The 25639-nt window shown below is 41.7% G+C and overlaps 2 protein-coding genes across 4 annotated transcripts in view; one reads left to right on the top strand and one right to left on the bottom strand.

Moving 5' to 3' along the window:
• The window catches only part of LOC133416474 (transcriptional regulator ATRX-like), a 27433-nt gene extending 9220 nt beyond the window's left edge, over nt 1-18213 (top strand). Inside the window, exons 11-35 of the mRNA XM_061703406.1 lie at nt 1415-1563; nt 1695-1874; nt 1955-2057; nt 3549-3642; nt 3729-3914; nt 4019-4151; nt 6214-6323; nt 6587-6730; nt 6815-6992; nt 7065-7202; nt 7461-7636; nt 7709-7826; nt 8578-8714; nt 8793-8839; nt 9956-10047; nt 10125-10242; nt 10322-10410; nt 10671-10776; nt 10889-11066; nt 12970-13161; nt 13244-13387; nt 13470-13541; nt 13610-13705; nt 14503-14631; nt 14697-18213. Coding sequence (XP_061559390.1) covers nt 1415-1563; nt 1695-1874; nt 1955-2057; nt 3549-3642; nt 3729-3914; nt 4019-4151; nt 6214-6323; nt 6587-6730; nt 6815-6992; nt 7065-7202; nt 7461-7636; nt 7709-7826; nt 8578-8714; nt 8793-8839; nt 9956-10047; nt 10125-10242; nt 10322-10410; nt 10671-10776; nt 10889-11066; nt 12970-13161; nt 13244-13387; nt 13470-13541; nt 13610-13705; nt 14503-14631; nt 14697-14795 — 3208 coding nt within the window. The 3' untranslated portion in view covers nt 14796-18213. The remainder of the gene's footprint in view (nt 1-1414; nt 1564-1694; nt 1875-1954; nt 2058-3548; nt 3643-3728; nt 3915-4018; nt 4152-6213; nt 6324-6586; nt 6731-6814; nt 6993-7064; nt 7203-7460; nt 7637-7708; nt 7827-8577; nt 8715-8792; nt 8840-9955; nt 10048-10124; nt 10243-10321; nt 10411-10670; nt 10777-10888; nt 11067-12969; nt 13162-13243; nt 13388-13469; nt 13542-13609; nt 13706-14502; nt 14632-14696) is intronic.
• Nucleotides 15847-25639, bottom strand: ccdc61 (coiled-coil domain containing 61). 3 transcript variants are annotated; one of them, XM_061703407.1, is made up of 14 exons: nt 25441-25639; nt 23949-24004; nt 23658-23854; nt 23498-23580; nt 22696-22856; nt 22475-22627; nt 21243-21453; nt 21082-21164; nt 19668-19846; nt 18917-18995; nt 18625-18825; nt 18521-18554; nt 18383-18449; nt 15847-16510 (listed from the first exon to the last, which is right to left on the bottom strand). In XM_061703407.1, exons 2-14 carry the CDS (start codon nt 23996-23998, stop codon nt 16416-16418), a joined length of 1593 nt encoding a protein of 530 aa, XP_061559391.1. In that variant the 5' UTR covers nt 23999-24004; nt 25441-25639; the 3' UTR covers nt 15847-16415. The 3 variants fall into 3 exon arrangements, with proteins under 3 accessions (XP_061559391.1, XP_061559392.1, XP_061559393.1); XM_061703408.1 differs by lacking the exon at nt 23949-24004; XM_061703409.1 differs by lacking the exon at nt 23949-24004 and having other exon boundaries at nt 23658-23813.

The following is a 25639-nucleotide window of genomic DNA, read 5'->3' as shown; positions in this document are numbered from 1 at the left end:
GTGAAGATCACATTGTTTGTGCTTATTAAGGCCAAAACGTGTAATATACTTCACTGGTGCTTGTTTTGCAATCCACCCACGAAGCACTCCCAATCCTTTTGCCGCTACAATGTAACCCTTCCCGGTCTTAACACTTTGGATTCAGTGCCAGTGAAGATGGTTATTCCCCTCCCTCTAGCGACTCATGTTGATGACCTACTTTCAGGTTAGGGGCATATACAAGCATCGGGATTTCTGGGAGATTTTACATGGGATGGACAATTGAGCTCAAGTCTGGAAGAATTCCCACACAACGTGCTTCATTATGGGTTGACTTGTCTTAATACAGCGCTGGACTGATCGGTCAAAACCAATGCATTGCATCTAAACGTCATAGTTTTTTCACCATTTTCAAACATGGCAATCAGAAGCAAGATGATTTTGGAGACTTCAGAATTCTGCTCCATGTGCAGTGTAGTATAGAGATACAATGTGCATGACTTAACATGTACAGTCTTTATTTATATATGTGGTAGTTGTAAATGTTTTATATTGTACAGAGGACTTGGATCAACAAAATGGATTTATCCTCCAATTAACCAATTAGTAGGTTGGACCTAGACCTCTTTTTTTCTCCCTGAATCTTAATTTTTCATCTTAACAAGACATTCTGGACAGCTCTTAGTGTACAGAATGTGCACAAAGCAGAAACTCTGAGGTCTCAGTCAGTGACCTCTAATCTCGCAAATGTACTTCTGGATGAGTGGAAGAAAATATAATATATAATACACACGCCACCATCTTGTAAAAAGCCTTCCCAGAGCAATTGAAGCTGTATATCAACAAAGGGACGGGAGACCAACTCTATATTTTCTTTCTTTTTTTTTTTTTACTTCCTCTTGGTGTAATTGCCTTGTGTCTCAATACATTTGTCAATACAGTATAGTGTATTACGGGGTAATTGGTTAAAGAAAAATGCAGGGGGGGGAATGATGTAATAAAAAGAGAACAATGCCGCTCCTACAGGGGGGGTACACTAAGAATATGTCTTGTGTTTTGGTGGCATCTGTGCATACAACTTGCTTGCTCTAATAAATGTTTGCTCTTTAAAATGTCTGATCAGTGTTTTTCTGCTGTTTCCCATGCGAAGCTATGACACTTTTACTATGCGTCAGTGAGTTCACCTTTGCAGCTTTGCATTCTTGATCGGATGTTGTTTGTCTTTCACGGACTTACTAAAGCTATATGATCATAATGGAAGTTTGTCTTTGTCGCAGGGCCCTTACAACTAACCGGTCGTACTGACTTAACCTGATACAATTTTTGCCGTGCAATATTTATCTATCCAGCTGAAGCTGATGTGAAGCTGAAGCTGATGTGACTGATCATGAAATGAACTTGAGGTACCTTGTCCTTCTCTTCTACTTTTTAAAAGAATCGCTAAGAATATACTTTTGGCCCAAATCAATGCCAACTTCTCATCGCTTGATGAGTTGTCATCAGATGCGGAAACACAGGATGATGAGTCTGAGGCTGAAATGGAATTTAAACAAGTCTGTGAAGAATGTGGACAAGAGGGAAATGGTGAGTGTGCCCTGTAAAATAGTCTTGTGCATCTCTTTCAAATAAGCACAAGTCACATGGGTTTGTTTAAAATGTCTTCTGGGAGTCCAAGCCTCCCCTTGGTTACACAGTCATTTAAATGTCTGCTGCAGGGGAAAACTTGTCCTCGTCGTCTACTGACGCTGACACGGATGGCCCCAACTTGAAGCAGCACCACTTGCTGCGCCACAAACTCACCTTGGATGAGGGAGCAGGAAGTGACAAGGCAGCATCAGGGAATGAAGTAGGAAAGGCAGACAAGAAGAGGAGAGTCACACCCAAGCAGCTTAGCAGTAAGGACACCTCATACATGGAGCACTGCCTTTGTGTCTCGTCTTGGAATTTTCTTAACGTGACGCTGCTTTATGTCCAGCTGATGATGAGAGCGGAGATACTGATAATAGTTCGTCGGAGCTGGAAGGACTTGGAATGAGCGAGGAGCTGAGTGAATCAGAGGAAGAAGAGAAGCTAGAAAGGTACAAAAGGAAATACAAATTAAAAAATCCCCTTTGTTTTGAACAGTACAAAAGAGTATTTGATCCAACAGGCGAACATATTGGACGATGCAAAGGTTTAGGGTTACCATTGAGTAGGAGGAGGAGGAGTTTTTATTTATTTATTTATTTCCAATGTTTGATGCTATAATGACCAGTTGGTCATAACTGATAAGATTGATATTAGTTTCTTGAGTATAAAAGCACACAAAAACAAGGACATTTCCAAAATTTTTAAATGCCATGTATTTAGTGAGAATTCTAACTCCACACTTTTCATCTAATCTTATCAAGAAGACACAAAGTTAGCTATTCTCAAAAAGTACAAACAGTTAAAATTAGAGAGACAAAAACAGTGCTGAAGCTTGCCTCTCTAAAACATTCAGCATCGTATTGTATTGCTACTTCAAAATGACTGCTGGGGAACAGCAACAAGTTAGTGATGGCTCACAGCTGGGTTGGCCACATTGTAGATATGGTTCCCCTCAGAGGGCAGTAATGACTGAAAGAAATAATCACTTCAATATATTATTACTTATGCTGTATATTTTATTACAATATCAGAGGTGTGTCACAAAAGATATTTCAAATCCAAATTACAAGGTGCAGGTTTTCCCTCCTTAGGAGTAATCCCCTGGCCTGTAGTCTAATGCATTTTCCAGGTTCTCTTTGCCATGCCTTCATGTGCTCCTAGAAGGATCCTCTACAGCTCAGTTATCATGGCCATTGATGTCGTCCATGTGTTCCCACAATAACCCCCTTGAGGTCGGGTGAGTTGGGAGGTTTGTCCAACACGACCGTGTTGTTCTCGGACAGGAGCCGTCTGATGCTCAGGGCATTGTGAGCAGGTGTGTTCGTTGTCACGGTGAGCAGCCACGAGTTGTCCTTCCATAAATTCTGCCTCTTCTCCTGCTCTGAACAACTCTACGTAATCTAATTGACGTGCCGGTTGATGATCTGTGCCACAATGAAGGGGATCACTCGTACTTAGGCTTTAAAGTGAATCTTTTCTGACTGGAACTTTTTTGACACACCTCATATTGTTTTACACAACAATGGAATGTGACATTGGATGTCATGGAAAATAGCTTGGAATACCTGTTCAAAATTTATGCCAAAATGAAAAGAAGAAATCCATTTATAAACAAACATGAAGTAGAGACCCTTGCTTTAGTGTACCACACGAAATGATGAGCCAGGCCGGATCTGGCCCCAGGGCCTTGATTTTGACACCTATGGCCTATAGTATTCTCTGGCTTCCTCCCACATTCCAAAATCACACACATTAGCTGAAGTGAACTCGCTAAATTCTCTATAGGTGTGAATGTGAGTTTAAATGGCTGTTTGTCTATGTGCCCTGTGATTGGCTGGCAGCCAGTCCAGCGTGAACCCCACCAAAGACTATTGTGCTATAATAGAAATGGAAATGAAAGAAACTGCATGTGGGTATCCTGTGTCGTTTTCTTGTTCTAGTCCACCCCTTAAAGTCAAGGAAGAGCCCCCCCCTCCGCCTGTAAACAAGACCCCGGTGACCTGCATTTTGTTGTCTGACACCAGCAGCGGGGAGGTGACCGTAGCCATGACCAATCACCATTCATTACCGGCAAGGAGAGGTTTGATGTTTTACTTTTAACATTACTTGCATTGGAGCAGAGCGAGCAAGAGAATGCAGAGGGTGAGCATAGTAGCAGTCAGGGCACACCCAAAGGACGCAAGAAGATCCGCAAAATTATCCAAGACGACAATCTCCGGTCCGAGACCCAGGAGGCGCTGCGAGAGGAGGAGGAGCGATGCAAACGACTGGCAAGTCGGGAGCAGCTGATGGAGGACCGACGAGAGGTACTGCGTGCGCGCAGACACACACCCACACACCCACCCACCAATAAATGCTCTGGTGGGTCATTTGTTTTCGTCAAGATTGACTGTCCAGCGTTGCTTTCCAGACAATTGTCGTAGATCAGTCTCAAGAGTCTGTCACCACCAAGCTGATTCTGGATCAGGATGAGCAGACCAGGACACCTCTAGTCCAGGTGCACAGGAATTTAGTGACCGAACTGAAGCCTCATCAAGTAGATGGTCAGTGCGCACATTTCAATTGTTGTTCTTCATGCGTTATTAGACTTACTATATCTGTGGAAACGTTTAACACCGAGTACCACTTCAAACCATGCTCCCAAAGTACCACTATCATGACCAACATCAAAACACAGTAGCGTAGTAGGCCAAAGTTTTCATCAAAAACAAGGCAGAGGTTTTATTCCTAAAAAGTCCAGTTCATATTGTTGTAAGCAACTGTAACATTATGCACAGGTTGAACAATAGCACAGCTCTTCGAGTAAAATAAAAACACTAGTGAGGATAAGCGGTTCAGAAATTGCATGGATGGTGTTTTTTATATATATATATATATATATATATATATATATATACACATACATACACTGTACTGTACACAACACACGTCATCGGAAGGCAACCAACGCCCTCTTGTGGCATGTGTGTCATGTAGTCCACAGGTATGCAAATACAAATCTTAAAAGGGCCACAGATATTTGTTTTAATTAGTCCAAGGTCCATTTATAGAGGTCGGTCAGGCCACATATGATTATGCTGCAATATTTAAAACAAACTGTCCTTTTTAGTCAACATTATAAAAATATGAACTAAAATAAACTGTCATTTCTATTTTGAGATTAATTTTGTTGAATAAAAACAAACATGACCCCTGTCACATCATATCATAAATCCAAAAGAAAAATATCAGGAGTGGTTTAAGAACACTTTTCTTTTTTAATATAAATGCAAAGAACCTCCTATTATTCAGGGGTTTCACCCTTGGAGTGTGTGTGTGTGTGTGTGTGTGTGTGTGTGTGTGTGTGCGTGCGCGCACGCGCTTACACCATTTACAAAGCACTACATCAATTATACTCTTATTCTGACAGACAAAGCGCACCACTTCCAGTCGCAATTGCAACTGAAGCGATCAATACACGGTAACTCTTAAGTTAACATCACGTAAAATACTCTACAAACACATTGTGGTGCAACAGGTAATGGCTAATGCTAACAAGGCATTTACAGTATACTTATATACAGTATGTACTGTAATTTCTCATGTATAATGCGCACCCATGTATAATACGCAACCCCAAAGTTGACCTCAAAATTCTGGAAACCCCTTCCTGTATAATGGATTTTTACAATGCATGAGTTTGCTTCTACCCATATGGTCAAAACATGAAGTATTGTCTGTATTTTGTTAGTTTTTTCAAATAATTATTCTGAAATGAAGCACTGTATATGAACACGTAATACTTTATTTTTATTTACTTGCGCTTATTTTGAAATTCACAGCCCTACTTTTATTTAGTAAATGAGAAAACACACAGTTGTGCACATATGTTTGATTACTCGGGCAGAATTTGTAAGATGGGTACAGTTTTTCAAAGAAAACAGGAAGGACCAGGGAAACACCTTTAGTTTTATTTTAATAGGATTCAATAAAAAAAAAAAAAAATTAAAGAGCATTATCATAAAAAAAAAAAGCATTATCATCAAACAAAACATAACCATAAAGAAATTAATGATGGTTGTTGTTCAGTCATCAGTCGTATTTATATTAAAAAAAAAAAAAAAAACTTTATTTCACAAATTCTGCCAGGGTATGTAAACTTATGAGCACAACTATACCCATGTATAATACGCACCACTGATTTTTTTGACATTTATTTGGGGGTGGAAAATGCGCATTATACACGAGGAATTACGGTACTGTAATTGTGTATACCCGCTACATATTGTCATGGACACACAGCCGAATTAAACTTATTACCCAGTGCATGCCAGCACCACTGGAATCCCACGTGCTGCTACTCCAGTCTTCAGACCCTGTGACATCACTGAACATATTTTCCTTTACAATAAATGACTTTGGGGCTTTTTCTACAGGCAGTCTGTGCATTATTTGCTTCCAGACAAGACTCTGCACATTTACTGACCCAACCAAAAACAGCGAAGGAACCACAAAATACTGAGGGCCTATAATTATGATTAGATAACCAGATGACTCATTAATAACTATTACTAGTGTGATGTTTTCAAAGTGTGTTCTCTTGTTTCTCTCTGTGCTCATCAACAGGAGTCCAGTTTATTTGGGACAACTGCTGTGAGTCAGTGAAGAAGGCCAACTCCTCTCTGGGATCAGGTTGCATCCTGGCCCATTGTATGGGCCTGGGAAAGACTCTACAGGTATAGGTGCATTGATTAACATGTAGTGCCACTAAAGTAAAGTGCAGTACTAATTGATGATTGATAGATAGCTAGGCTCAGTAGATAGATAGATAGATAGGGAAATTGAATATCATGTTTTGTCAGTTTAAAACTGAAAGAATCTGACAGTCTGAGATTAAATGTTGGTGAGATTCTGGGTAGTAATTTTCAAGAGACATTCTAGTTCCAACATGGTTTCATATGTTGTATGTTCCTTCTTTTCTCCTCATACCTCTTTTTAGGTGGTTGCCTTCCTGCACACGGTGTTGCAGTCGAAAATCCTACATTTTAAAACGGCCCTAGTTGTGTGTCCTCTCAACACTGTTCTCAACTGGGTTAGTGAGTTCAACAAATGGCAAAAACAGTTGGGGCAAGATAGACTGAAGGTATGAGATTGGACACGTTTAAACCGACTATAGAGTACATGCATCCTCATATGGCTAATGGTCAGAAATACAAATATATCACAGATTACTGAGCTGGCCACCAGAAAGAATTTTGCTGACCGATTCCGAGCTCTGCAGACCTGGCACAGTACTGGAGGTGTGATGATTATGGGCTACGAAATGTTCAGAAACCTCTCACTATCCCCGAAACTGGATGGTAGCGAATTAAAGAAGCAGTTTCATACTTTACTGGTGGATCCAGGTACTATAATTTATATCTTTCAGGATAATTGGACATTTTTTGAGGGTGTTTTGGCAACTTGGTCATCTTCAGGTCCAGACTTTGTGATCTGTGATGAAGGGCACATTCTGCGCAACGAGAACTCCAACATTTCCAAAGCCATGGGTGCCGTGAAGACGCGGCGGAGATTGGTGCTAACTGGCACGCCGTTGCAAAACAACCTCGTCGAGTGTAAGTTTGCACCACTACGCTAATACAACCGACGTCTTCATTTTACCTGACTCACTCAGTTCTTTTTATGGTTAACACTGTATATTTTCTAATAGGCCAGGGCAATTCATCAGACAATTTTCTTTTGGAAAAAAGTCAGAAATCAGATTTTTGTGGGTGGGGGGGGGGGTGGAAATCTGTGATTTTCTTTTAAGGGCACATTCCCCAGCCCTACTTTCTAGAGTGAAAACTGACATCCATTTCATATTGTCCCTACAGACCACTGCATGGTCAACTTCATCAAGAGGAATCTTCTGGGCTCACTGGGGGAATTCCGAAACCGCTTCGTCAACCCCATACAGAATGGCCAGTGCGCTGACTCCACACCCAAAGATGTCCGAATCATGAAGAGGCGCGCACACGTCCTCCATGCAATGCTGTCCGGATGTGTGCAAGTAAGAATGAGTTTGAATTCATCATTATTTTTACTGTTGCCCCAGTAACCACTAAACCACTTTTTCCTTTAGAGGAGAGATTACTCTGAGCTGACTGAGTTTCTACCTACCAAATACGAGTATGTGGTGGCAGTTCGAGTGTCACCTCTTCAGTATAAGTTGTACACTCACTACCTCCAGCACGTCAGTGGTGAGTAGACATGGGCGGTCAGAAAAATGTCCCTGATTATGGATCAATTATTGATTGGTGGTTGTTATTCACATTTCTAAAATAAATAATTTTCTGCTGTAATAGAATACTTATTCCAAGAAATCAAATCATCTTATCACAATTAAACAAATAAACATGAACTGACGTGTATAATAGTTGTTAATTTCTCATGCAGGCACCACAGTGAGGTTGTGGTTAGTCTGTCTGTATCACATTCGAGAAACCCGGGTTCGTATCTTGGCTCATGTCCTCTTCTCCCCGTAATTGCGTGGGTTTTCTGAGGGTACTCTGACTTCCCTGCCACGTTCCAAGAGGCTACGAATGCTATGTGATCAGCAAATTTTAATTAAATTTTATTTGTGATTTGTCAACGGGGTGTGCCGCCATGTGTGGTTGCACACGTCGCGCAAGCCAATTTCTGCAATGGATTGATAGCACATGTTTTGGTGTTGACAAAAAAAGTAAATCTCATGAAAATTGGTTGCGAAATGAGCACGTTACGACTTAATATCCAATGTCCCTGCATTGCCTTCGATGAGGACATCAACCTCTTCAACATGGCCGGCACGTCGATTAGTCTGACTCGGCGTATCTCGTTTTCATATCTATAGTGGTAGAACTGTACTCACATATTTTTTTTTTATAGAAATGAAGCACTTCCTCCAAAACCCACATTGCTATTGTTTAGTTCAAATTGAGCATCTTAATTTGAGGCACGTTTTCCCCTCAGGCTTGGGCAGTGTTATTGGCACTGCAAAAATGAAGATCGGAGCCAACCTGTTCAAGGATTTTCAAGCCCTGAGCCGGGTTTGGACTCATCCTTGGTGCCTTCAACTCAGCTATAAGGCCAAAGAAAAAACGCTCAAAGTAAAACAACAAGACTCACAAAGATGTCACAATTTTTGATGAAATGTTGTTTAAGCCTTAACTGTTTTTTAATGATAGGCACATTTGGTAAAGAAGAATCATGCCGGCGCTCCGGTCATGGGAAGGTAATACCAAATGAATTTACCATCAAACGCTGTTACATTATATGTCAAACTGTGACCTATCTCAGCCATTTTATGTCAGATATACAGTGAACCCCTGCATATTCCTGGTTTGCAATTCGCCGACTCACCAATTTTTGTTTTGTTTTGTTTTTTGTCTTTTGGGGACTTATCCTCAGTTATTTGCTGAACAACTCACCTATACTGTATTTGTGCACCATCTGCTGGTATCTTGGTGTCCAGGAAATATGTTGAAATGAATTGAGGAGTTTCATTTTGACATCAGTAGGGGTTTGCTGTCATCTTCTGGCATCTATAGACAGTCCTCTATATGCGGAACGTCACATGACCAAACCTGAAAGACAGGTACACAGGCCTCCTGTGTATGTCGCAATAACTAGCATAACAACGGGTTGATAACACGATGGTTTGAAGTCGAGCTTTTTTTATGGCTAGTGTCTTCAGACAAACGTTAAATACATGTCATTTATTCATACGAATGTACCGGTAATATGTTATATGTAAACATGAATAAAGCCAAAACATGGGACAATGTCATCTTCGGTAGTTCTTGAAGACATCTTGTGTAAAACAAAACACGTTAAAGATGTTTAAAGTTCCTAAGGGTGCTTGGTCCTGGTCTCCTTCGCCATTCACCTGAGTCGGAAAGAAGTGTTTTGACCTGTTTTTGCTGAATGCGGAAGTTGTTTGCGCATATTCCCTATTACAAACCTTTGTAAGCAATTACTTTTGGATTTGCGCTATCTGTGCCAAGGCTCAGTCCCTATCCCCTATGAAAAATTCTCACTGTGTATATAGCTTTAGACTTATTACATGAGGATAAAATCCCAGAATTTTTAAAGATAGTTTGAAAGGATAAGAAACCCCGACGACAAGGTGTACTGGGGTGAGATCACTTACAACAAACCCCTATCTATTGCGAGGGTGACATTGTTTTATAATTTTAGCCCCTCATGTTTTAAACTTATTAAAACACACTTTTAAAACACATTTAATTAGATAAACATATTTGTAGGTGCACCATGACATTGCAGTGGAACACTGTACAGAACGTTTTGACTTTGGTAGACTCTTTTAATGTTTTCTCTGTTACTGTAGCCCTTTTGCTTCCCGTGGTGGACCAAGCAACAGCACCGCCAATGATCCGATCCCCTTCGCTGCAGCAAATGTTGCTGATACTGCATCAAAAGGTACTGAGATTCACTTAGTGTCGGAGTGGTAACAACAGCGGATTGAAAACACTCATGTCTATTGGTACACCGTTCAGACCCGTGCTGGTTCAAAGATATGCTGTCTCAACACGACGCCAAAATCTTGGAGCACTCGGGCAAGTTGGTGCTCTTACTTGACATCCTGAGGATGGCTGAAGCGTTGAATGACAAAGTGTACGTGTCCTTTCTTGGCCCTCAATCTCATCACTTTTCCTCCGTACAAAGCAAGTCCATTTTTCTTTTCTTTTCTCAGACTTGTGTTCAGTCAGTCCCTGATCTCGTTGGACCTGATTGAGGATTTCCTGGCCGCTTCTACCCAGAGAAGAAAGGACTCTTCCGAAGGTATTGTTGTGTTAGAGACAAAGCAAGTGGGCCTGGGGGTGCCACCATTGAGGCCAGCACGCCGCTGGCTGCTGTCCCGTTGATATTAACACAGAAAGTTGTGGTTGTTTTGGGGTGTGTGGAACTGATCAATTGAATTTTTTATCCATTTCAACGGGTAAAATGGATTTGATATAAAAGTATATTGAGTTAAAAATTAAACTCGTAAGTCTAGGTCCCACTGTACATTTACCGTAAAGAAGACTTCTGTTTTCACATAGCGGGAAGCTGGATTAAAAACATGGATTACTATCGTCTGGATGGCTCCACCACGGCTGCATTACGGGCGAAAAGGGCAGATTGTTTCAATAATCCCGCTAACACACGGTACAGCTGATTAATTTTTTATTTTTATTTTTAATTTACGTTCACTATATCAAGAAACGATGTGGTGACATCTAACATAAGACAAATTTGATATCATCTTCTCTCCCCTTAGTGGTCGGTTGTTTCTCATTTCAACAAGGGCCGGCTCGCTGGGCATCAACCTGGTGTCTGCCAACAGGGTGATCATCTTTGACGCCTCGTGGAATCCGTCTTACGACATTCAGAGCATCTACAGAGTCTACCGCTTTGGCCAGGTCAAGCAAGTGTTCGTGTATCGCTTCTTGGCGCAGGTAAGCTTCACCGGTCACCTGCCATGAAGTGTTCAAGTTCAACAATAACTACGTTTGACAAAGAAGTACATAAAATAACAAAAATAATGATGAACACAAAAGTATCTCTAAAATACCACCTTGAGCACCAGTAATATGCTTAACAGATATAATTAGTACATTTTCTTCAAAAAAGAGGCTACCGGAGACAAATTCCTTGTGTGTTTTGGACATACTTGGCAAATAAAGATGATTCTGATTCTGATTCTGATCTGAAGGTTACTGCCAAACTAAGAGAATTCAAAGCTTCATAAAACTAAGGATGTATTAAATAACAAGTCATTATACACACTTTTACTGCCATGTTTGATTTTCTGTTTAAGTATGCAGCAACACACCTAAAACCAACACTTACCCAATCTTTATGCTCCCAAAAAAGCCATCAGAATTATTAGTTCAGCCTCCTAATAGAACCCTCCAATCCACTATTTATTAACTTAACTACACTCAAATTTTATGACTTAGTCAAATTCAAAACAGCACAGGAAATGTATAAAATACACAACAATTTACCTTTCCACAGTGCTCAGACGCTGTGTGAAAGGAGAGAGTTGTTACAGTCTGAGGGGGAACGGTTGTGTTCAAAAAAACCTAAAACGAGAACGAATATAAAAGAGAGATGTTGTTGATGTCGGTTAGATGGGTTAACTTGTGGAATGACTATGATAATGAACTGAAAATGTACACACACTGACAATCTTTTTGCGACCCCTCTGTTAGGAAAGCAAAGCAAGCACATTTCATACACAAGGTAACTCAATGGGGTTTACATGAGTATAAAAGCATTTTAAAAAAGAAAAAAAACATCTTATATACATTTAAAAACGGAGAGATAAATAAAAATACAATTCAAACAATATACAGTGCAAGAAAGATAATTAAAAAGTGGAAATGTAAAAAGCTTGAGAAAAAAGAAGAGTTTTTAACCTGGACTTAAAAACATTTACACTTGAGGCTGACGTCCCTTCTGTTGGCGATTTATTCCATTTGTGTGCAGCATAAGAGCTAAATGCTGCTTCAGCATGTTTGCTTTAGACTCTGTGCTCCGCTATTTGACCCGATTCTGTCAATCTCAGAGCCCTACTGGCTTTATATTCCATTCGTATTTCTTTCATATATTCAGGACCTAAACCATTGAGTGATTTATAGGCCAGTAGCAGAAATTCAAAATCTATTCTAAAGCTGAGTTTAGAATTGGAGTAATATGTTCTGACCTCTTTGTTCTGGTTAGAACCAGAGCTGCAGCATTCAGCTGCAGCTGTTTAATGCTCGTTTGGGGGAATCCAGTCAGAAGACCATTACAATAGTCAAGCCTACTTGTGATGAACGCATGGACGAGCTTCTCCTGGTCTGCTTGGCACATGCAAGCCTTCACTCTGGATATGTTCTTCAGATGCTAGAAGGCTGTTTTAGTAATTGATTTGATATGACTGTTGAAAGTCAGGTTGGAATCTATTAGTACACCAAGGTTTCGGACTTGGTCATTGTTTTTTAAAGAGAGTTAAATGTTAATGAAACAAAAACCCACAGTGGTCACAGAAATAACTTGAATGTGACAAAATTAATAATAAATAAAAATGTAAAGAAAATTAACCAATACAAATCTGACATTGCATTTGAATTGTGGTTCAACAGAATTATTTTTAAAAACAAGCTTGTGAAACAGGCCTTAACAAACAATTTTGTCCACGTTTGTAGCTCCTTATTTTGTGACGGTGGACTGTTTGTGTTGAATAATTGACCTATTGTTTACAGTTGTTCATGTAACATGGGTTCATGATTGTGTAAATGCTAGATGCATTCTTTATGAAATAGCTGGGCTTCACAGTAATCTGTCTTTGATCGTGTTTATGCTGACGTGTAGGGCACAATGGAGGAGAAGATCTACGATCGCCAGGTGACGAAGCAGTCTTTGTCTTACCGAGTTGTGGATCAGCAGCAGATCGAGAGACACTTCACCCTTTCCGAGCTCACTGAACTTTACACGTTTGAGCCAGACTTGTTGGACGAGCCTCATTCCAAGAAAAGCAAGCGGAAGACCTCTGACTTGCCAAAGGTAACCATTTGAAAGTTTTTAAAAAATTTTGTTTGTTTGCTTTGTTGACTCTGTAATAACTGTAATCCACATTTGTTGTTAGGATCAGGTTCTGGCAATGCTTTTGGAGAAGTGCAAAGACCACATAGTCAGCTACCATGAGCATGCGTCTCTGCTGGACCATAAACAAGAGGAGGAGCTCACTGAAGCAGAACGCAAAGATGCCTGGGCCGAGTATCAGGCTGAGGTAATGAGCCGTACACTGAGCCGGCAGCAGCTTCGCGTACATATACGCTTTCCATTATAATATAAATGTTTCTTTGTATTAGTCCCACCCAGCCAGCGCCCCAGTGAAAATTAAGCCGGAAACCTTGAATTTGAGGACCAATGAAGAGCTAGTGGTAAATATGCTGCATTTTACGGCCTGTGCCCCTTTGCATTCGCCTGAACACAACAAATATGTTTGCAGGACTTGCTGAACAAGAGCAGAGCAAAATTAGCGGCCTCCTTCCAGGCCGTGCAGGCCATGTCTTCTCACCCTGTTGAGGAATACCTGCTACATGTGGTGAGGAGTCACTGCAGTTGTATTCAATAATGAAAAGAACTTGAAAATTACTCAATCGCAATCTTAATTCCAGTTTGTACTAAGAAATGTCTGCATTTCAGGGCAAAATGAGGATCTTTCAGCAGTCTATACTTGTTACTGCTTAAAAAATGTCTTTCTGCCGTTTATCAAATTCAGTGCCGGACCGTGCATTTGGTGCCTGGGCCTTCAGTTAGGACGTACCCAACTTATTCCCCATCTTAACTCTTTAACTACCCCCTCGGCCAATCAGTAGAGCACATTAAGAAAGCAAATATAATAGATGCCAGCTTAACTATTTGGTATACATAAGCATTTTAACATGTTTAAATGTAGAACTCAAATAAAGTTCTTCTGTTGCACCCTAGACAGATGAGCTGTAGATGGGCCACTATGTTCAATCGGAACAGCAGTTTTACAGACATGAGACATGCACAGATCAATGTAAACATCACGTGATTTATCAAGATGATTGTTTTTACAATTTTATTCAGGAAGCAGCTCGATTTATAAAAAAAAAAAAAAAAAAAAAGTTACAAGTCGTTCAAAACAATTTGTCCGTCACATACGAACCCTGGTCGCAAGCCGCCATTTTTACAAGTGCGTAAATGATGACGACACTGCGCCTTTACATCAAGACGGACCGATTCTAATCGGAACAAAAGGCTCCATGTAAACCAGGCTAGTTTTTTGGCGAGTTGAGAAGGCCTGCAACTCATATTACTGCATGAGCTTTCCAAGTTTCATGATAAATATTGATGTATTTCCTTCTGTTTCAGTGGCGCCAGAATCCACAACTGCCAATGGATCAGATCAGGTTGAAGGCCGTTCAGTGGAAACAAATTGACACTAAGGAGCTGGAGCGGAGAAAGGCCTTTAATACAGAAGTTCTTGAAGAGCAGCGAACAGTAAGTTAAAATGCTATTATGTGATGATATATAAGCAATTAATGCCCGCCATGATTGTATTCCAGCTAACACTGCACATCCAGAGCATTTTGAGTGAGCGACGCAATCAAGAGATGCAGGGGGCGGCATCTGCTGAAAATCAGCAAATAGCAACAAATAAGTGAAGGAGGCAGAAAAAGAGAAGCATTTGGTATTGATGAAAAACATGCATACAGTCTCAGTTGTCCAGCTATGTGCCATCTTTTCATTGTTTAAATCATTTCAACTTTTGCATAACCATGTTTTCTACAATAAGCACTTTAATAGTTCATCCATGTGATGATTTCCACAAAGAATGCTATATGCCTTAATAACTGAAGTGCTCATCTTTTTTCCCCAAGACTGATAGTAATTCGTATAGTATTATACTAAGTAATAGAATCAGTATCAGTTTTTGTCTCTCTCAGTGGCATAAGACACTTTAACGCTTCGGTGAGCAGGACAGGGACATACTTTAATACTATTTAAGACTTGTTTCTCTGTTTATTAAAATATTTCTTATTTTTGCCTTTTGTGCATTTTAGCTTTTTTGTACATTCTTGCACTGTTCTTGTCATTGACACATGCGAGGAAGTTTACTTCCTTCAAGGATCAATAAAGTAACAAAAAAAAATAAGAAGTAAATACTTGACCCTGAGAATACTCCATGCAATACAAGAAACAAAGAAATAGGCACATACCAAACCGCAAAAGCCTCAGTCTTCAGATGCACGCTACTTTCCGTGTAAGGGTGTATACTTTGACAAAATGGACTTGTTACTTTTTTCAACCTCCACATATGAAAATATGACATAGAAACAATGTCAATTGAGAGGTTATGTTTACCGCCGTTGAGGCCTTCATTGACTGACTGAGATCTTGGACTTTTTGTTCTTGTGCCAAGTTATCAATACATGTACTGTATATAACTGACAGGAAGAAATCATTTTTGCTTTTGTGGGAAGTACATTTCAGAGTGTATATGTTTTTACTTTAAGTTAAAGCAGTTGATCAGTACTTCTACTTTGTTTCCGCTTTATTCGTGTAGGATAGGAACCGAGCCCTGTCGAGAAATGTGTTGATAATTGCCAATAGATGCCACAAGATGGCAGCAAAGCACTGCTTTTGTGTAAATTAAACTCTTCATTTCACTTCGACAAAGTTCCTTGGCACCAAGATGCCACAATTTGGAGACAAAGCGCTACTTTTATCAGAATGAAACTTTTCAAATCACTTCAACATGGTTCATTCGCACTAAAATGTAAAATACAATTTATTAGCAATACTTTTGCTTTGGCCTGAGCACATCAACAGGAAATAAGTGAATTTGCAGATGCCAAACTGCGAAAAAGCAGGTATTCATTGCTTCTTTTATGTACAGGTTGTGAGAACTTCTGCCGCCCCTGCTTCGTGCTGATGCTGTAAAGGATGCAAAACTGTACAATTTAAACAAAACATTTAATAAGCAACACTGACAAATGTTAAGTTAAATCCACTTGTTTGGATCATAGCCACATTTATTCACAATACTATTTTACATTAATAAAAAAATATTTGAAAACAGTCATGAAAAAGTAGGCTGGAGACTTTCTGTGACTGCTTTCATTTCCTGATGTTTGAGGTCCTGGAAAAAAAAAAGCAGTCTGAGCTGTTTCTGGGTCATGCAGAGGGAAAAGAAACAAAATGGCGCCAAGAGCTGCAAACGCTGTTCAGCTCTTGTCGAGTGCAGCACATGAGCTATGTTGGGCTGCATGCTGTGCCATCTGTCAATGTCCTGTGTCCAAGTCCCTCATGTACTCCTGCAGGGCCTGAAGCCTGGCGTCTATCTCCGACAGCTCCGCGCCTGTGTCGATGGAGCTCTCTGAGAAATGGAGCGTGACAGTATACAGTGGTGTGAAAAAGTGTTTGCTCCCTTCCTGATTTCAGATTTGTTTTGCATGTTTGTCACACGTAAATGTTTCCCATCATCAAACAAATTTAAATATGAGTCAAAGACAAAACAAACCTACTTCGCCCTGTGTGAAGAAACGATTGCCCCCCTAAACTGGTTGGTCCACACTTAGCAGCAACAACTGCAACCAAGCGTTTGCCATAACTTAAAATTAATCTCTTACAGCGCTGTGGAGGAATTTTGGCCCACTCATCTTTGCAGAATTGTTGTAATTCAGCCACATTGGAGGGTTTTTGAGTATGAACCGCCTTTTTAAGGTCATGCCATAGCATCGCAAAAGGATTCAGGTCTGGACTTAGACAAGGCCACTCAAAAGTCTTCATTTTGTTTTTCTTCAGCCATTTAGAGATGGACTTGCTGGTGTGTTCTGGATCATTGTCCTGCTGCAGAACCAAATTTCGTTTCAGCTTGCTCACACGACCGGACATTCTCCTTCAGGATTTTTTGGCAACCAGCCGAATTCATGGTTCCGTTTATCACAGCAAGTTTTCCAGGTCCCGAAGTGACAAAATAGCCCCAGACCCTCACACTGCCATCACCATATTTTACTGTTGGTATGATGTTCTTTTTCTGGAATGCGGTGTTACTTTTACGCCAGATGTAATGGGGCACACACCTTCCAAAAAGTTCAACTTTAGTCTCGTCAGACCACAGAGTATTTTCCCAAAGGTCTTGAGTATCATCAAGATGTCTTCTGGAAAAATTGAGATAAGCCTGGATTTTCTTTTTGCTTAGCAGTGGTTTTTGTCTTGGAACTCTGCCATGCTGGCCATATTTTGCCCAGTCTCTTCCTGATGGGGAAGTCATATTGACCTTAACTGAGGCAAGTGAGGCCTGCAGTTCTTCGGATGTTGTTGTGGGGTCTTTTGCGACCTCTTGGATGAGTCGTCCCTGCGCTCTTCGGGTAATTTTAGTCGGCCGGCCACTCCTGGGAAGGTTCATCACTATTGTCTGTTTTCACCATTTGTTGATAATGGGCCTCACTGTGGTTCGCTGGAGTCCTAAAGCTTTAGAAATGGCTTTATAACCCTTTCCACACTGTTAGATCTCAATTACTTTCTTTCTCATTAGTTCCTGAATATCTTTCGATCTCTGCATGATGTTTAGCTTTTAAGGATCTCTTGGTCTACTTCACTTTGTCAGGCAGGTCCTATTTAAGTGGAAAGAAAATATCAGGAAAGTGGCAAACACTTTTTCACACCACCGTAAATCAATGCGCAGGGATATGATCACATTAGAAATACTGTATCTATTAAACTAGAGAATGCAATTTCAGTAGGAAATGCGTGTGAATGCAGAAGAGCTAACGCTGAATTGAAATGCTGTGCAATTCATTAAGAAAAATGTTGAATATGAGACTAAAAAAAGCTTAATTCAAATGACTGAGGTACATTTGAAAAACTATCAATTTCATTTGGAATTTTATCATGAAAAATTTAAAATATACAACCAAAAATCTGAATTTGGGGAATGTAAAAAATATTTTGTGAGATGTCCTGAATGAGCTTAACAATTTGGAAGTTGAATGGTTTGAACTGGTTGAGAAATGGAGGAGGAGGAGCTAAGTATGCAAAGTGTCTGCATGGATTTGGGAATGTTGTCATGGAAAATGTGGGAGTGTGAAAAATGTTTTCCGACGCGTCCTGAATTGTGTTAATATATGGATGTTTGAATGGGCAGAGAAATGTGGGCAGCTCAGTTAAATGTGTAAAATGTCTCATTCTCGAAAATGCTTTGATTGTGTTGAGAAATGTGGAATGTGTAGCAGACACGCGACGTTACCTTTGTCCTTCATCCTGTATGTTGGAGTGCTGCTTAAGGGCTTCCGGGCTATAAGGCTCCCTCTGGACTGTTAAGTCACCGACGTTACATATTGTGCACGTTTCATGTCACCAATGAGCATTAAGAGACCTCACTCACCGCACTGGGGCCATTGAACGTCTGTTTCCTTCTCCTGTAAGAAGATTAGATGAGCGCACGCACCAGGATCAATGCAAACTTGGTTCACATTTGAGGAAGTTCACCTGAGCAGCGCCTTGGTCATTTCCTCCAAATCCACTAAGGAGCTCTCCGAGGAGTTCCTGCTCCCTCGCCGCTCCACAGACAAACTTCTACCTCGGCTGCCGGAGCGACTCAACTGAGGGCAAGCCTCTCTGGAGCGGGAACGCCCACGCTCGGGCACCAGCGACGGCGACACCATTAAGTCTCGCCGCACCTTTAACTGTCTGACACGCATGAGACGCGGTAATGAATAATCATCATAATCCTAAATCAAGAAACTTGCTGTCAATTTCAGATTTTGGGGGAGAAACCTACTTTTTGAGTTCGGATTCTCTCAGCCGGCGCTGTCGGTCCTGGATGTAAGCAGTCGGGTCAAAGCGAGGCGCTCGGGACCCTGCGAGTAAGTACGTACATTTTAATTATATTTCAGGGCCACTCGCAATAGGTGAAAAAGTGTAATATAAAGCAACCATATTCTTGTTTTTTTTATTTTGTTAAATAATTGAACTCCTCCAAAACACTTTAACCACATTTAAAGTTATTAAAATGCATTTTTAATTCAAATGTATTCGGACAAACAAATCACATTGAAATAAACGTCTCATATTGTAGTGGATGCTTTGGTTTCAAAATGTTGGCTGATGTCTGATGAGTAATTCCCGACCACTGTGCCGCAGCAAATAATCCAATTCACAAGTCTGAAAATTATTTACTACAATGTGTATTTGTTCGTCTATTTATGCCAGCGACTTATCGTGACATGCAGACCAATGAAATGCTCCGTATCTACCTGTTATTCATACAACGGAAAGATTTCACAGCAAATTTGTGCGCAAACTGAGATGAGCTCATCGTTATTTGTATATACATTTTATGACATTTTTTGGGTTGCTGTGCTGTGAGATCTTTCGACTTTAAAATAGCTGCCTTGGCTCACAAACGAGCGTGAAAAATGTGTCACACTTTGTTTCTTTTTCTAAGCACTCAACAAGTACTGGAATATGTGGTTCCATTGATGAAATATTACACTCTCTCTACGTTATGTTACAGGTGGCAAAGTTCCTACCGGTGGGCGAAGGTGACGACCTTCGTATGAGAGCGTGGGGCCCCGTCGAGTCCGCTCTTCTTCCTCTTTCCGTTGACCTTTGCACTCTGTCTCCTCTGCGTTCTCTGGATCCTGAGCGACCCCGGACAGGGTTGCGTAAGCGACAGATCTCCCCGCATCCGGACTGGGGCGTCCCTTTGCTTCAGAAACAAGGTGAGTGGGGAAGATTTATACATTTAAACGGTGAAGGAAGCAGTGGCGAGCTATGCATTCGGTGTCTGGGCCTTCAGTGAGGATTTACTCGACTTTAACCACCACTATCACGCCGCAATTATACGAACTGTGCAACCTATAGAAACACACAAAGTGACAGCACGCAGCTGTGGCACGTACATCTGGACCAATGCAAGATCAAAATTCTAATATGATTACTTGATATGGCGGCACAATGAGGCTGAAATCTAATCAAACAAACAAAAAAATCAAACATCCACTTACACATAGTGGAAGCAGTGCAGCCAAGAGTATTGAGGTAAAATGAAGAGAACAGACTGATCGGAATGAATTGATATCATTTCATGGAACAACTTTAGGGCGGCACGGTGGACGACTGGTTAGAGCGTCAGCCTCACAGTTCTGAGGACCCGGGTTCAATCCCCGGCCCCGCCTGTGTGGAGTTTGCATGTTCTCCCCGCGCCTGCGTGGGTTTTCTCCGGGCACTCCGGTTTCCTCCCACATCCCAAAAACATGCATTCATTGGAGACTCTAAATTGCCCGTAGGCGTGACTGTGAGTGCGAATGGTTGTTTGTTCCTATGTGCCCTGCGATGGGCTGGCGACCGGTTCAGGGTGTACCCCGCCTCCTCCCCGATGACAGCTGGGATGGGCTCCGGCACGCCCGCGACCCGCGTGAGGAGAAGCGGCTCAGAAAATGGATGGAACAACTTTAGCTATTCGGGGAGATAGGGACCAAGCTCTGCTGCAAATAGCCAAAATCCACGGCCGAACGGCACCCCCCTCAAAACGTGTATAAATGCCTACCTATAGACACCACAAGGTAGCAGCAAAGCACTACGTTTCTATTAGACAGTGCTATGGCCTGACTAAATGAAGCTCCTCCCCGCTCTTCAACATAGTTCCCTAGCAGGAAGATGGTGCTAAAGCAGTACTTATATGAGACAGCGCTTTGGCATGAGCACAAAAACTGCGAATAGGTGAATTGTACCAGCAAATTACGAAGAGTAGGTTAATTTTTTTCTGTTCATCCACGAATAGATTTTTGGGGCAATAGCGTATACGTGGGGAAAACGCTGTATTAGAATATAGCTTGTCAATGAAGGTCAGTGCAAGAAGGCCTTGCTGGCCCTGACCATCCCACCACTGGAAGTAACAGAAGCGTGACTCTAAAGAGAAAAATGGCAGCTTGTCTAACTAACCCTCTGCGTAGAAGTGCCAGTTCATTGGTGAGACTCTTGACATGAAGGCGGAGCGTGCACTCGGAAGCCCTCAGCTCATCCAGCTTGAAGGACGTGAGGGAAAGAGTTAAAAGCGGGAACGTTAACAAATCCAAGTGGAACGACGTCCACGAGCGCTCCACCTGCTCCATCAGGAGACGGTGCTCCTGGCATCGTTTGCTGGCTGAGTGCTGATTCTTGGCCCTCTCCTTGAGCAGCTGCTCCTCCAAGGTCCTCACCGCGTCCCCACCCCTCCGGTCCTGACGTCCGCCGGAGGTACAAGCGCTTCCGCCCAGCTGCAGTCGCTCCAGGACCTTGCCGATGGCCTCTTTCTCCTCCTTCATCAGAGCCAGCCTTGGGAGATAAAACCCAAATAAAAAAATATTAGTAGACGTCCAAGGAAAGTGTCACATCGCCACATGCACACCATTTCTGGTCAATAGCCAGAAACCTTCCTTGGCAGGTCCAGCTGGGGAGTTTCGGAAATTTCCATGGGAAATGGAAAAGATGATGATGATCTTTTTTATTTGTTTTTCTCCCCTATATAGGTCAAGGAACCATGTTTTTTTGTTTTAATTCTGAAAATGTTGTTACAAGGTCGTACAACTGTGATTTGTCCTGGCCAATCAGTAGCAATAATAACGAAAAAGGGAAAAAACATTAGTTATTGACACCCCATTATAAATGCTTATGGTTTCCTATAGTAATTGTTTACAAACTATGGTTGCTCAAGAGTTGAATATCATTTCACAATACCCTTAAAGACAAATGACCAATGATGATTTGATATCGGGGAACAAAATGCTGCTTAAGCGCATGTGTAACAAAGTGACATACAAAGCTTGTCTCAGTCGAGATGCATCAACGCGACGTTCCTATTGAGATGGGGCTTTGGCGACATCTTGTGGGATCATAGGGCGTTTCAGAAAGACCACAAAAAAACGAAAATAGCTAGGTTTTTCAGCCAATATTGATTTTGTGAATCGTAAAATGTGCATGTCATTTATATGTAATAATGTTTTGTCATGGAAATGAACTATTTCAACCCAGGAAATGAATGAAATACAAATAATGTAAACCCGCGATCGCAGACCGCCAAAATGTTTGGTGACCGGGGTGCAGCCCAGTACCAAATGGCCCACGGACAGCAACAAACAAGCATTCAAACAGAGACATAACATGAAACATGAAAGCCTATCTGCTAAACGGGTTCAATGGATTCCTCCAAATCTGAAATGTCTCGCTCTTGATTCATTCAAGTTAAAGGCTATTTTACAAATGTCCAGTTTCTCTCCCATATGCAGTGTCGCCATTCATGTCCACCTTTTGAAAATCCCCCCCAATTCCACAATGACAAAGACCACCTTCGACCTACTCTGCTCGTAAGCGGTGGATTTCGACCTCCGCAGACTTGTCGACCCCCCGAGAAGTGAGCGCGCTGAGCTCTGCCCTGAGGGTCCTGATTTCCTTCTGCAGGGCGGCCGGGTCCGGCTTTCCAATATACGGCAGCGGTAAAGGGTAATGTATCCTACGGATAGGACACAAGTCAGCGGTGCGCACAATAAGGAGGGAAGTCATTGGCAAAGTTACACGGACCTGTCAAATTCCACCGTGTAGATGAGAATAAGGTAACGTTTGGCGGTGAGAGCGCACGACTGCGGATGGCCTCGAGGGCGACCCACCACTCCCGCTTTCCTGTTCCGCAGCAACTCTAGGTCCGCGTAGGTCAACAGGTCCAGAGTGACAGAGTCACTCGTCTGTGGAAAATGCACACACACACACACACAAAACAAGGCGCACACTAATTCATTCATATACGCTCATTTCAAATTGGACTTGGCACATATGTGTTTTTATGTTTAAAAGGATGACATGCGGTGTGTGGCAATAAAGAAACGCTTATTGTCATGCCTCATACATGATTTCTTTTTTGGACGACTCATAGTGGGTCGTGTCCATGGGGGAAAAAAGTGAGTCACAGGGTGAGTCTGATGTTAAGTTGTAAACGAAAAACCGTATCATTCAATGATTATTATTATTTCAATTCTAATTCAAATTCAAATCCAATAAAAAAAAGTTGTTCTTGTGTTTGGATGTTTACTACAGTCAATGGACGAATGGAAGATGCGCAAGTGTGCACTTGCTTCCTGTGTTATGATGTAAACGTCAGTCCGGTTGAGGCGCACCCAAAATTCCTTCATTTACGTTCCCGCCTGGAGAGAGGGAACGAGAGAGCACGTGAATTTTCTCATTTTTCGCTTGAGCGGAGAGCAAAGCGAATGCTTGTCCGCTCCAGCTCACGCAGCCTGGAGCGCCTTCCTGTCCGTTCCCATCCTTCCATGCACTTGTGCGCATGCGAGCCACCTACAACGTCGTCGTGCTCCTTTTTTCAACGTACCTTTCTCATGGCCGACTCCAACATGCTACAAAAAATGGGGAACTGTTTGAAGTTGCCAGTTTTTCGTGTGAGATCTTCAATGTCTGCAAAAACAGGAAGGAAGTGACTTTACTGTGCAGACTGTCCGCCATCTGTGAACGATAACTGTGATCCAACTTACACGCCGGATCAAATTCTCCCTTCCATTGATCTGCCGTCTTTGAATCGGAGATTTCGACCAGCAGCGCACCCTTATCCACTTCTACCTTCACGGCAAATTCTGCTCCTCGGAACACAATATTTTCCATCACCTCCGAGGCCTCCTCCATTTCGCTGTCTGTGTCGGCGAACAACCGATTTAGTGAGTCCGGAATGTAACTGTAATCAAATACCGATAAAGAAATAGTCTTAATCAGTCCGATTGCTCAGCGTGTTTACGGATATAGCCCCGAGTGCCCCGAAATATTAGTACCTGCCGATTGAGCAAAATCTGACATGTTCCTCATAATCTCTTCTTCCCATTTCTTTCTGAAAGATATTTATTTATTTCATTGTATTTTTAAAATGCAAACAACTCTCCATATTAAAAAAAAATACTTCTTCTCATTGCAGTCAGGAATGTTTTATTTTTAATTTTTTTGGGTGTGTATGACTATACTAAAAAAAATATTTATTTACTTCTCAATGCTGTCTGAAAATGTTTAACCTGTACTTGTATAATTACTTTTATTGTTGTTGTTTTTTGTTTTCATTCCAAGAGAGAAGTTGAAGTCTTTGCCAAAATTGGTCTATTTTTTTACTCCAAATAATGTATCTTTTTTTAATACCTATGTCTTTGACGGGCAGAATAATAGCAGAAGGTACAATAAAGCTGTGTATCCTGCTTGCCATTTATACCACAGAATAATAAGGTAATAGCTTAATAACTAAACAGGCCCAGATTTCACTCTCACTACATTTATGAGTACATCGAGTCGAGATCATCATTATTCCAGCAATAAACGTTTTGTGACATTTGTGTTTGGTGGTGTGCCGTAACATTTGTATATATATTTATAATACGGAAAATATGTGGTGGCACGGTAGTCAACTGGTTAGCACATTTGCCTCACGATTCTGAGGATCCGGGTTCAAATCCGGCCCCGCTTGTGTGGAGTTTGCATGTTCTCCCCGGGCCTGTGTGGGTTTCCTCCCAAATCCCAAAAACGTGCGTGGTAGGTTCATTGATGACTCCAAATTGCCAGTAGGTGTGAATGATTGATTGTCTATATATGGCCTTCAATTGGCTGGCGACCAGTTCAGGGTGTAGCCCGCCTCTGAGATAGGCCCCAGAACGCCCGCGAGCCGAGTGAGGATAAGCAGTTCAGAAGATGGATGGATGTGAAATATGTGCCTTGGTTCCATAAAGGTTGGAAACTGGTTCTCGTTGAGCAGCTGGAGAGCACACGGTGCTGCTTTTACCACAACACGCATCTAGGGGCGCTAGTGAGTCAGATAAACATCCGTCAAATTGAGGGGGGGTTTTTTTCCAGGAGAAAAGTTGCTGCTTGATCAAATCGTATAAGGGGAAGTCTTCAAATTAAGCAAAAAAAAAAAAAAAAGATAAAAAGTGCAAATTCCGAATATATTTTATCAGTAGAAACACGCAGTTGCCAGTGGCGCTTGACATCACTTTCTCGCGCAGCCACTGAGAGGGCAGGAAATCATATACAAAACATTCTGTTGAATTTCCCATTATGGGATCGGTCGCTTGAACAAATCAAGGCGCGTCTCTTGAGCGGCGCTTGATTGCAACAACCGCTTGACCATCTTCGCGGATGAGATGCCACCAGCTCATCTGCGTTAGCTTTAGTCAGCTAGCACGCTTGACAACGATAACAACAACAAGGCGAGCTGCCAATACATCTTTTGCAAAGTCATATTAGGAGTCAAACATGTCGCATTATTTTGCGTATAACACTTACCAGCGATGAGTCTCGAAGACGCTAGCCGCCAGCCAACAGCTAATGTGGGGAAAACATCACGGTGCGTCGGCTGGGTAAAGTCACGAAATGGCACTTGAATCCGCACAATTGCTATTTAACTCGGGCTCCAAAAGAAATTTGGAAGCCACTTAAGGGCGCTCCCAACTACCGGGAAACGTTGAATTCTTCTTCTTCGCTT

The sequence above is a fragment of the Phycodurus eques genome, chromosome 17 (genome assembly GCF_024500275.1).
Source record: "Phycodurus eques isolate BA_2022a chromosome 17, UOR_Pequ_1.1, whole genome shotgun sequence".
Classification (NCBI taxonomy): domain Eukaryota; kingdom Metazoa; phylum Chordata; class Actinopteri; order Syngnathiformes; family Syngnathidae; genus Phycodurus; species Phycodurus eques.
This window is presented reverse-complemented; position numbering and strand designations above follow the sequence as displayed.

What these genes read in the sequence shown, in the direction of transcription:
- ccdc61 (XM_061703407.1), bottom strand. Translation starts at nt 23,998, where the DNA reads ATGGGAAGAAGAGATTATGAGGAACATGTCAGATTTTGCTCAATCGGC. An exon ending in ACCGTCTCCTGATGGAGCAG is followed by an intron (nt 21,165 to 21,242) that starts GTGGAGCGCTCG and finishes ACGTCCTTCAAG; the next exon opens with CTGGATGAGCTGAGGGCTTC. An exon ending in CGTTCAATGGCCCCAGTGCG is followed by an intron (nt 18,450 to 18,520) that starts GTGAGTGAGGTC and finishes GTGACTTAACAG; the next exon opens with TCCAGAGGGAGCCTTATAGC.